Source organism: Eschrichtius robustus, chromosome 11 (genome assembly GCF_028021215.1).
Source record: "Eschrichtius robustus isolate mEscRob2 chromosome 11, mEscRob2.pri, whole genome shotgun sequence".
NCBI lineage: Eukaryota > Metazoa > Chordata > Mammalia > Artiodactyla > Eschrichtiidae > Eschrichtius > Eschrichtius robustus.
This window is the reverse complement of record NC_090834.1, coordinates 105,981,080-105,991,457: the sequence shown is the minus strand read 5'-3', so window position 1 is coordinate 105,991,457 and position 10,378 is coordinate 105,981,080. Positions and strand designations below refer to the sequence as shown.

The following is a 10,378-nucleotide window of genomic DNA, read 5'->3' as shown; positions in this document are numbered from 1 at the left end:
CCTAGCTGCTTCTCCAGGTCCCTTCTCTCCGCTTCTTGGGACCTGGGGGTTCCGAGGCATCCCGGGGCTCGCAACCAGGGTCCGCCCCAGAGCTTCCCAGCCGTGGTGGCGCGGGTCCCCAGGTGCCCGACTCCCCGCCCGGGGTCAGCGTTCTTCCCCTCCTCGTGCGGGGCAGAGGGTCCGGGACCGCGTCTAGGGCCTCGTGTCGCACCCCCAGGCCTGCGGGGGCAGAAGCCTGAGTCACGGCGGCGCACGCCCTCCCCTCTCGGCTTCCATCCTGGGGCCACCTCCGCCCGGCAGCGTCGGGCCCCGGCGCAGCCCGCTCTCCGCGGTCTACTGCGCGCCCCCTCTCCTCCGCCTGAGTCTCCGCGGCCGCGGTCCCCGCCCCGGCCAGCTCCGGGGGAGCTTGGCCCGTCCGCCCTCCAGTGCTGAAGCCCGAGCTCCCAGCGCTCCCGGGCGGCTCCCGCGGGAGGGGGCGCGGCCACCCCCGCGGCTCCACCCTCTCTGCGGGGACGCGGCCATCTGGGGCCCCTGCCAGTCGTGTCCGCTCTGGGGCCCGCGCCTAGCTCGCGCGGGAGGAGGCAGTCCCTGGCAGGGACCGGGGCCTCCCCACCGGGCGACCCCCTTGCCAGCGCCGGTGCGGGGAGCCGGGCGCTTAGATGCCCCGAGGGGGCAGTGGCTGTGAGCCGAGCTTGGGTGGAAGCGCGTCGCAACGGACGCGGCGCCCCTGGCCGCCTCGGTGACCCTTCAGGAGCCGGGACCCGAGCCCCGGAGGCGGCGGCGCGGGCCCGCGAGGACGGCGAGGTCCGTCCTCCTAACGTCCGCGGCGGGCGAAGGCTGCGGAGCCTTGGTCGGGCTGGTCGCCTCCCGCCTCTCCCCCCAGCCCCCCGCGAGCTGGCAGGAGGAAATAGCGCGCGGCCCCTTTAAATTTACCCAGGAGCCCTTAAAGGAGCCCCAGGGGCCCCAGACAGGAATCCCCACCCCGGTCCAGCCCGCGCCGCCGAGCTAGCAGTCAGCCGTCCGTGCGGCCGGCCGCCCAGTGCATGCGCCCCGCGCTCCGGGGCCCCGCGCACCGAGCGCCGCGCGCGGGCCGCCGCCGGCCCCGCGGCCCCGCGCCCTGCCGCCCCGGGGCCCCGCTCCGCAGCGCAGCGCATGGAGCCTGGCGGGGACCACCGGAGCCGGAGCGGCGGCGGCAGGGGCGGCCCCGGGCCAGCAGCGGCCTCGGCACGGGGCCGACGGCTGCCGCCCGCCGGATCGAGCGGCGGCGCGGAGCCCGAGGAGGACGACGGCGGTAAGAGTTGGCTGGGGCCGGCGGCTCGGGCGGGGGCCCCGGCATGGGGGAGGGGAGGGCTGCGGCTCCGGGCTCCGGGCCCCTCTCCTCCGCCGAACAAAGGGGGGGACGCGGGCAGGGCGGCCGGGGGCGCCACCTGGCGGGCGCGGATGGCGACTGCAGGGCCAGCGGGGGAGCCCCCCGCCCAGCTCCCGGGGTTGGCCCGCGGGGCTCGGGCGGATCCCCTCCCCCTTAAAGGGACCCGAGGCCCCCGCCTTGGAGGCCCAGCTGGAGGGGCCCCAGAGGGCCTGGCCTGGCGCCGCGGGGCTCGCGCTCTAGGCTCTTGGACTTGCGGCCCCCGCCCCTTTCTCTTTCAGACTCCCAGGTGGTCTCCCTTATCCGGCTGTCTCTTAAAAGTCTGCCCAGACCTTGGGTCCCTTTCCGGGCTTCCCACCAGAGGAACTGAGCTGGGGACTCCGCTGTTTTAAGTTGGGCTGTCCTCTCCTCTGTGGCCTTGCTTAGAGAAAGAAACCCTTTTTCTTTTTTCCTACGTTCTCCCTGGGAAAGAGCACGGCTTGCGCCTCTTGGGGACCTACCAGTACCTTCCCCACGGCGGGCAGTTCTTAAAGGGATGGGCTCGCCCACAAAGGCATACACCCCCTCCTGTCCGCGCGTTACCCCCTCCCTTCTTTTCAAAAATTTTGCCACAATTTGTCAGCTATAGGGGGACCAGCCAGTCCTCTTAGTTTGCTCTCAAAGGAGACTGTTTTTCTTCATCCCTCTGCTTCAGGGTCAACGCCTTAAGACCCATGAAGCGTCTGTCCAGGCTAGGGAGACTCAGCCCTAATCCCTGAGCTCCCCTCCCAGAAATTCCCCATCCCCTTTTGTTTTTAAAGAATCCCAGCTCCTCCCCTTTTTTCGGCTCTTAAAGCGCCAGTCCACCTTAGACTAACAGATCCAGCGCTGGAAGGATGCTCAGAGACCAGCTAGCTATCCAGTGCCTTAGCAGACAAAGACGCTTAGGCCCAGAGAGCGGACATGACCTGTCAGAGGTCACAGAGCAAGTTACCAGTGAAGCCAGGAGTCGAACCCAGGTTTCTGACTCTGAAACTAGTGTTTTCTTTTTCTTTGGCTCTACTTACACCAAAACCAAACAAAAACACAGTGATGACAGGAGCCCTCTCTGATCCTGCCTTTTGTTTCCCAGACCGGGGGATTCTCCACTGGGAGAATGACCACACCTGTCTATTCAGCCTATTTGTCCAGGAGACCCTTTTCTAAATAAAATAAGGTCCAAACTGTAGGGAAAGTGGGGGACTGCTCAGTGTCTCTATTTGGCAAAAGGGAACACCACTGGGTTGGTGGCCTTTCCACTGACTGCCCTCTGATTGCTGGGCAGTGGCCGGCTCCCGGCCAGAGCAAAAAATAAATCCCCAGAAAGACTTAATGGACTCCAGTGGGTGGTGGCCACTCCCTGCTGCAGAGTCTTCAGTAGCCAATCTGGTGGCCCTCCTGCCATCATCCCCTTTCAGTCATCAGCTCTCCCAGACTCTAGGAAAGTCAGAGTCCTAAAAACTCCTTTCTCTGGAGGTGCTGACAGCTTTGTCATGGGGATCCCTCCTGTGGGTCTCTAAATTTGGGGAACTGACATTGCTTAGTGCCCCTTAAAATGGGATTCTCAGGAGGGTGTATTTGAGGCATTACTGGAAAAAGGGAGAAGATCATCTTTGGGTGGGGCCCTCCTGGCTGGGGCCTTGGGCAGTGGGTCCTGTGTGCAGCCCTGGATGCAGACAGATGCCCCCTTTGTTCTTCTCACCCTGCTGCGGCTGTAACCGCCAGGGCATGCTGCTCTCCTGGCTGTACCCCTACAGCTCTCATCCAAAAAGGGTGCCTTGCAGAGCCTGCTGCCTCCTTGGCCTTCACCTTATTTTTTAAAAAGTCAGAGCTGTGCCCTGCATTCTTTTGTTCTTGATCCTCTCTTAAAGGGGTCTTGCTCTTTGTAAAGGACCAATGTTTTGACGCCCTGCTCTACCACCTCCCTTTTGTTGCTGTTGCCATCCCTTTCCTGCCCCTGAACGACCTCTCTCCCACCTCCCTTCTCTTGCAAAATCGAAGCCCTAGGTTCCTTCCCTGGAAATTGGAGATTGAAAAACTGTCTCCCTTTCCCCCTCTTCAGGGCAAGATCTTCAGCTGGAAGGGGGTGCCTTGGGGACCTGGGGGAGTGCCCCCCTGCCCTCCTCCAGGGCCAGGGGACCAGCATCCTCAGGCAGGAAATACTCAGACCACTGTGAGGCCCGGGCCTCGAGGCCTGGAAAGAGCCGCATCCCTGGCCGTGACCACCGGCGCTACTACCACGACCACTGGCGGCTGGAGTACCTGATGGACTTCAACCCTGCCCGTCACGGCATGGTGTGCATGGTGTGCGGCAGCTCCCTGGCCACTCTCAAGCTCAGCACCATCAAGCGACACATCCGCCAAAAGCACCCCTACTCCCTGCATTGGAGTCCCCGGGAGAAGGAAGTCATCAGCAACAGCTGGGATGCCCACTTGGGGCTGGGGGCCTGTGGAGAGGCTGAGGGCCTAGGGGCCCAGGGGGCTGAGGAGGAGGAGGAGGAGGAGGAGGAAGAGGAGGAGGAAGGGGCCGGCCTCCAGGCTTGCCCTCCCAAGGGCCCAGGTAATGTTGGACATGGGGAAGCAAGGGCCTGGGTGGTGGACGGGGCCAGGTGGGGACAGCCTGGGCTTCTTAGCCAACTAGCTGGTTTTCTGGAGCAAGTTACTGCTCCTTTTTGGGGTGAGGTCTGTTTATTGGACAATAGTGGGGGAGAGACAGTGGGATGAGGGGGTCTCCAGCGTCCCTGACAGCTTTGACGTTCTGTGGTTTTAGAAGGATCCAGGGAGTGGAGGCTGGGGAGAGAGGCAGGGGAAGGTCTGGGAGCAGAGGGTACTGGAAAGGTATGACTGACCGTGAAGTCTAGGGAAGGGGCTAGAATCTGGGTCTGGGGGAGGAGTCGGGTGGGCTGAGGGTTTGTGTTCAGGAGGATTAGGAGGTGGCGGAGTTAAGACTTGAGGGGAGAGGAAGGGAAGGAAGGGTGAAGCTTAGGCAGAGGGCTCAGAGTCAGCGTGAGGGAGAGGCTTATGGATGGAGGACCTGGCTGCGGTGGCGGGGGCTCCCCCGGAGGGCCAGCATCTCAGTTCCTTCCCTTCCTCCAACCCTTTCAGGCAAAGCCCCAGCTGGTGGGGGCAGCCGGCGCCAGCGGCGAGGGGGCCCAGGGGCACCCCGGGCTCGGCGTCGGCGCCTGTCTGCCTCCCGGAGGGCTGGGGGCAGCAGGGGGCTGGGTGCCCGGCGCCTGGAGCGGAGGCTGAAGGAGTCCCTGCAGAACTGGTTCCGGGCAGAGTGTCTCATGGACTATGACCCGCGGGGGAACCGGCTGGTGTGCATGGCCTGTGGCCGGGCGCTACCCAGCTTGCACCTGGATGACATCCGTGCCCACGTGCTGGAGGTGCACCCCAGCTCCCTGGGGCTCAGCGGCCCCCAGCGCAGCGCCCTGCTGCAAGCCTGGGGTGGCCAGCCTGAGGCACTGTCTGAGCTCACCCAGCCCTCCCCACCAGGTGCGAGGCCCATCCTAGGGCCAGGACCCCTCCATATAAGGGCTGCAAAGTGAGGTCTGTGGCCAGAACCGGGAGGGACTCATTCCCCCCCCACACACACACGCACACACACACACACAACCGGAGGACTCATTCCCCCCCCCTACACACACACGCACACACACATTCTCCCTCTCTCTCCCTCTCTCTGGTTGGGGCCTCTAGCTTAGGGCTGGGGTGAGGAGCAAGGGACCCCCTCTGTGTGGGTAAGGGCAACCCAGCCAGCAGGCTGAGCCCCTCTCCCTCACCCATTCCCCAACAGACGATGACCTCGTCCCCCAGGACCTGACCAGAAAGAGCCGGGACTCGGCCCCCGCTGCTGGAGCCCCCTCCTCTCAGGATCTCAGCCCCCCAGACGTAAAGGAAGAGGCTGGCTGGGTCCCTGAGAGGCCCGGGCCGGCAGAGGAGGAGGAGCTGGAGGAGGGCGAGAGGGTGGGGATCCCGGGCCGGTCTCCGCGGGGCCGCGACCACCGCCGCCACTACCAGGAGCGCTGGCGGCTGGAGTACCTCATGGAGTTGGACGGCGGCCGGCGCGGCCTGGTGTGCATGGTGTGCGGGGGCGCGCTGGCCTCGCTCAAGATGAGCACCATCAAGCGGCACATCCGCCAGCGCCACCCGGGCTCCACGCGCCTCAGCGGGCCAGTCAGGGCCCTCATCGCCCAGGAGTGGAGCGAGAAGGCCGCCCACCTGCTGGCCTTGGGGCTGCCCTGCCCCGAGTCCCCCAGGGACCCTGCCGCCCCCAGCACAGCCGCAGCCTCCGAGGAGGGGGGAGGGGAAGAGGAGGAGGAGCCAGAGGAGGAGGAGGAGTGGTGGGGTGAGCTGGCGGAGGGCCAGAGCAGGTGGAGAGGGAGAGGGGCCAGGGTAGAAGGGGGTGGGGAGAGTGGAAGGTCGAAGGGGAGAGGGGAGGGTGGGACAGGGCAAAGGTGGGGGGTTACGAAGCCCAGACGCTCCAATGAGGTCCTTTGTTCCGTCCTAGGCGACGTCCCGCTTTCCCCTGGAGAACCGTCGGAGCGGCCCGCCGAGGAAGAGGAGGACGATGAGGACGGCCCAGAGCCCGGGGGACTCGCTTTCCCACCGCTGCCGCCGCCGCCACCTCCCCCGCCGCCGCCGCCCCCGCCCCGCAGCCGAGAACAGCGGCGGAACTACCAGCCGCGCTGGCGGGGCGAGTACCTGATGGACTACGACGGCAGCCGGCGCGGCCTGGTGTGCATGGTGTGCGGGGGCGCGCTGGCCACGCTCAAGGTCAGCACCATCAAGCGGCACATTCTGCAGGTGCACCCCTTCTCCATGGACTTCACGCCCGAGGAGCGCCAGACCATCCTGGAGGCCTACGAGGAGGCGGCACTACGCTGCTACGGCCACGAGGGCTTTGGACCGCCCGCCCCGGCGCCGCGCGACGGCGGCGCGGACCTCAAGGCGGGCGCCGTGTGTCGGGCGTAGAGGACTCGCACTCGAGGGGCCGTGCCCAGCTGGCTGTCCGGCTGGGAGCCCCAGCTTCCCGCGGCCCTGGCCGCTGCCGCTGCCCCCCGCTGGCCGGGCCGGGCGGAGATTCGGGATTGGGTGGGGGTCTCCGGCTTGCGCTGGGTTCCAGAGAGCTCCCCAGGCTAGTCGGGGCGCCGCAGGAATCGCGCTCTCTTCTCGGACCCGGAGCCCAGGCCCTCGCCGCTCAGGGCCCCACGTTCCTGAGAAGCCACAGCGTTTGCACGGAGAGCTTCCGGGCCCCGGCCACACCCGCGAGGCGATCCTGTGCCAGGCCGGGACGGGGGCACCGACAGTCAGTATTAGGGCCCCAAGTAGGTGGGGGAGGCAGAAAGGACGCACCGACCCCTTTTCACGGCCGGGGGTCCAGCTCTCAGAGCTGCGCGTCGGCAGGCACGGCTCCCGGGTCGGGGCGGCTGGTGCCCAGTCGTTACTGGCTTTCTCGACGGCTCCGGGGCCAGGACTGCGGACGAGGGCCTTCCTCGGGAGGAGAGGCAACGGGGCTGCGGAGCCAGCCCGCGGTGAAGGCGCGTAGTACCGCGGGTGGTCGGGCGGGGCGGTGGCCTTCTGTGCCTGCCTCCGGGGCGGGCTCTCCGGGGACCGCCCCAACCGCCTCCCCGGCCCCTACCACGGCCGCCCGCACCGAGCTCTTGTAAAGGGATTAGCACTTTTTCCTTTGCTCCTCTCCTGCTCCGAGGGCCTCCGTTTACCCTGAGCTCAGTCAGGCGCTCGTGTTTCAGCGCCCGTCAGTCCGAGCCCGGGGCACTGGAGGTCCCGGCAGTTGGCGTTCTGTTCCTGTCCCCTTTTGTACGCGGTGGACGCACCACCCCCAGGGCCTGGGGCCGGGCCTCGGCCTTCGTTTCTCTTCCCCGCGGCAGCGCCAGGTCCTGAGGGGCCGGGAGTGGGCCCCACGATCTCCCAGGCAGGTCCGAGAGGGATGTGTAGATTCATTCTCCTGTGGAGAACAGGTGGCCCCAAGATCAGGCCCTTTTTGCTCTTTGTATTTTATTTTGAAACTGTATTTAATGCTTTTATATGAGAGGGGGAGGGGCGGGAAGAGAGCTGTCCGTCACCCTTATGTGCAAATGTCTTATTTATTATGCGTGTATCAGAGATAAGCTGTGAGGTGGTGGAGGAAGGACCTAAAGGGAGGAGGTGCGAGGAGGCGCGGATGGGAGGACCCCAAACATCACAGACTAATGTGTGCCTCACCGGGCCCCTCCTCGGAGTCTCTGGTACCCACTGTCTGCTCTTCACATAGGCCAGTTCCTTTGGTCTTAAAGCCTGAGAGTGGGGAGGTCAGCGGGTTGGGACTTCAGGGCTGGGTCTGGAGGGGAAGGGGCCCTGGCACCTGGGGCCAGGAGCTGCCTCTGTGGGTGGGAAAGCAGACAGCAAAGAAGCCCTTCCTCTCATCCCAGTGCCCCCAGGCCAGAGCCCAAGGTTCAAGTGCCTCAGGCCCAGTCCCTTTGACTCTTCCTGATTGGGAATTGAATTTTATACCACGGATTTTATAGCATTTTTATATAATTCAAGATTGTCTGAGTTGGAAGGACCTTGGAGATCTAGTACCTGCCCCCACCCCTTTCACAGATAGGTAAAATGAAGCCCGGAAACTGAAATTATCACACACCAGGCAGGAATAGTACTAGGACTAGAATAAAAATCTCAACTCCCAATTCGGTGTTCTTTGCACTACACTACACGGCCTCCCAATCTCTGGTAAGTTAAAATTTCTTTTACCGTTAGGCCTGCCGAAGGATGACCTGTGCTGGGTGCTGCAGGCCCTCAGAGCAGTTGTGGCCTCCGGGGGATGGCAAAGAACAGCACACTTCCTTGTAACGAATGAGTATTCTACAGGGCAGTCTTGCCACCACTGGCTTCAGCTGGAGGGCACCAGCAGCAGCCTTCTCCATCAGAACTCCCGAAGTAGGGCTGACTGCCGCCCGGCCCAAGGCCTCTCTACTGGGCAAGGCTCTGGTGTTGTGTTGTTGATGCCACCAGGGGTTCAGGAAATACTGCATGGGCTGTCAGTTGACTGAAAAGTGAATTCCTAGAGTGTCTGAACCTCCAGGTTTGTTGAGACAGTATTAAAAGCTTCAGAACAGGGATTATGGATGGCACCAGGTTGGATACTGCCATTCTTTTATTTTCCTTCATGCATGTTGTTTTCAGATCCAGAAGGAGTGTTTTGCCACTTTTGCTACTCTGCCTATTCAAAAACAGTAGGCAAACTGGGGCAATTATTATAGTCATCCAAGCCCTCTGCCGAAGTTCAGGTAAGCCAGGGCAGAGAGCAGGGTGCGAACGGTTTCTCCCCTTGATAGGGAGAGGACTTGGGAGGGCAGGAGTGGGTGTCTTTATTAAGCAGCAGCCCCAAGCACTCCACTGGTTCTCAGAAGTGGCCGCCAGAACAGCACCGTCCCATTAGGAACTTAGTAGAAAGGCAAATTCTTGGGCCCCACCTTGTAGATCAGAAACGGGGGTGGAGCCCAGCAGTCCGTTTTGAAAAGCCCTCCAGTGATCGTGACGCACGCTGAAGTTCTGAGCACCACTGATCTAGAAAGTGCCACTGTAGTGATGACTACTTTGCAGCTATAGACTCATGAGTTAGGAGATGAGGTGGTCCCCATCTCTAGGTGCCTCCTCCTTGCCTTGGGAGTCTGACATGAACAGGTGAAGTTTCTTCATGAATTTTTTTGTTAATGGTATGCTTGCTATTATGGCCAATATGTAAATGTTACTCTGAATACATATTTATATACCATGTTAGTGATATTATTTGAACATTTGTATGCGTATTTGTGAAGTTGTTTGCATCAGTTATTTTTAAAAAATTTCAGCCTAAGTTTTCTAAGAGGTATGGTTGAATAAATTTTAAAAATCCAGCTTAAGGGTCATGGCAGCCTTAGTTTTGGGAAAGAGCTAATCCGACACAACAAGTTCTTTCAGCAAAAACCTGATGGAAAAGTTTCCATTTGCCATGGTGACTGACTCTCATTTTAAGTACATTGTGACTGAGTTATAGGCTGCTTCATGTTGCAGGTGGGGGAACCTTCCTAGGTTGGTGTAAACTGGGACAACAGACCCCTCTGGCCCCCTTCCACTCATCATCTTTCTCCTAAGGTCACCTCTTAGAGGGTCTCTTATTTTCTTTCAGAAACCAAATGCACAGTTTTGCTCTACTATGGAAATTCTACAGTCTTGGAAATCATTACCAGTATCAACTATTAGTCGCTTTTTAAAGCCTCAAAAGTGGAGTGGGGATGGGGGCCAGTGGAAGCCTTGTTTGGTTCTTACTTTACCCAAACTGTGTATAAAGAATAAAGTTAGCAGAATGACACCACAGTCACTGTGTTCTTTTTTTTATTATTATTTTTATTAATACCACATCAATTTGCAGTTTTACAGGAACCAAGATTCAAGCTCCTTAGGCGCTACTGTACTTTTATGTTGCACGCACATACACGCACACACAGTTTCATTAGTAATTTTTCACCTATAGATTTTTCTTAAAAAAACAAAAAATTCTTGTGTGGCACAAAGATCTGTCCAAATTAATCTAAACACAGCACTAACAAAACAAAGAGCTAGGTGTGGAGGCTTCCAGTGCAGAAAAAGGTCCTTTGGAGGGGAAGCCCAAAAAGATGATCAGTACACTTACTTCCTGGGAGGGCAAAGGATGGGGATGGAGAATGCATTCCCTACTATGACATGAAATCAGTTAAACATTTCAAAAGGAAAGGGGGCTAAGAAAATAAGAGAGTGGAGTAAGGCAAGGGTACCTTTTACCCATCTAAATTCCTAAGTAATTTCCTCAACAAAATAGAAGGAAAACTTCCTTCCACTACCTTCTGCAGAGCTGCACTACTTTGGGACTGTCAAAGATTGTAGCCTTTAAAGTCACCAGTGCATATTCCCTCTGGATTATCACGACTATGAGTTACAACCTGAAGGAACTCACAGATGATTTTCTTTCAAATT

General features: G+C 60.4%; 1 protein-coding gene across 1 annotated transcript; it reads left to right on the top strand.

Annotated features, from left to right (window-relative positions):
- The first annotated feature begins 1,125 nt into the window (after positions 1-1,125).
- On the top strand, positions 1,126-6,450 carry ZFTA (zinc finger translocation associated). Its single transcript, XM_068556231.1, has 5 exons — positions 1,126-1,291; positions 3,447-3,944; positions 4,490-4,879; positions 5,181-5,732; positions 5,895-6,450. Exons 1-5 carry the CDS (start codon positions 1,153-1,155, stop codon positions 6,356-6,358), a joined length of 2,043 nt encoding a protein of 680 aa, XP_068412332.1. The 5' UTR covers positions 1,126-1,152; the 3' UTR covers positions 6,359-6,450.
- Positions 6,451-10,378: the final 3,928 nt, after the last annotated feature.

What these genes read in the sequence shown, in the direction of transcription:
- ZFTA (XM_068556231.1), top strand. Translation starts at nt 1,153, where the DNA reads ATGGAGCCTGGCGGGGACCACCGGAGCCGGAGCGGCGGCGGCAGGGGC. An exon ending in CACCCAGCCCTCCCCACCAG is followed by an intron (nt 4,880 to 5,180) that starts GTGCGAGGCCCA and finishes ATTCCCCAACAG; the next exon opens with ACGATGACCTCGTCCCCCAG. An exon ending in GGAGGAGGAGGAGTGGTGGG is followed by an intron (nt 5,733 to 5,894) that starts GTGAGCTGGCGG and finishes GTTCCGTCCTAG; the next exon opens with GCGACGTCCCGCTTTCCCCT.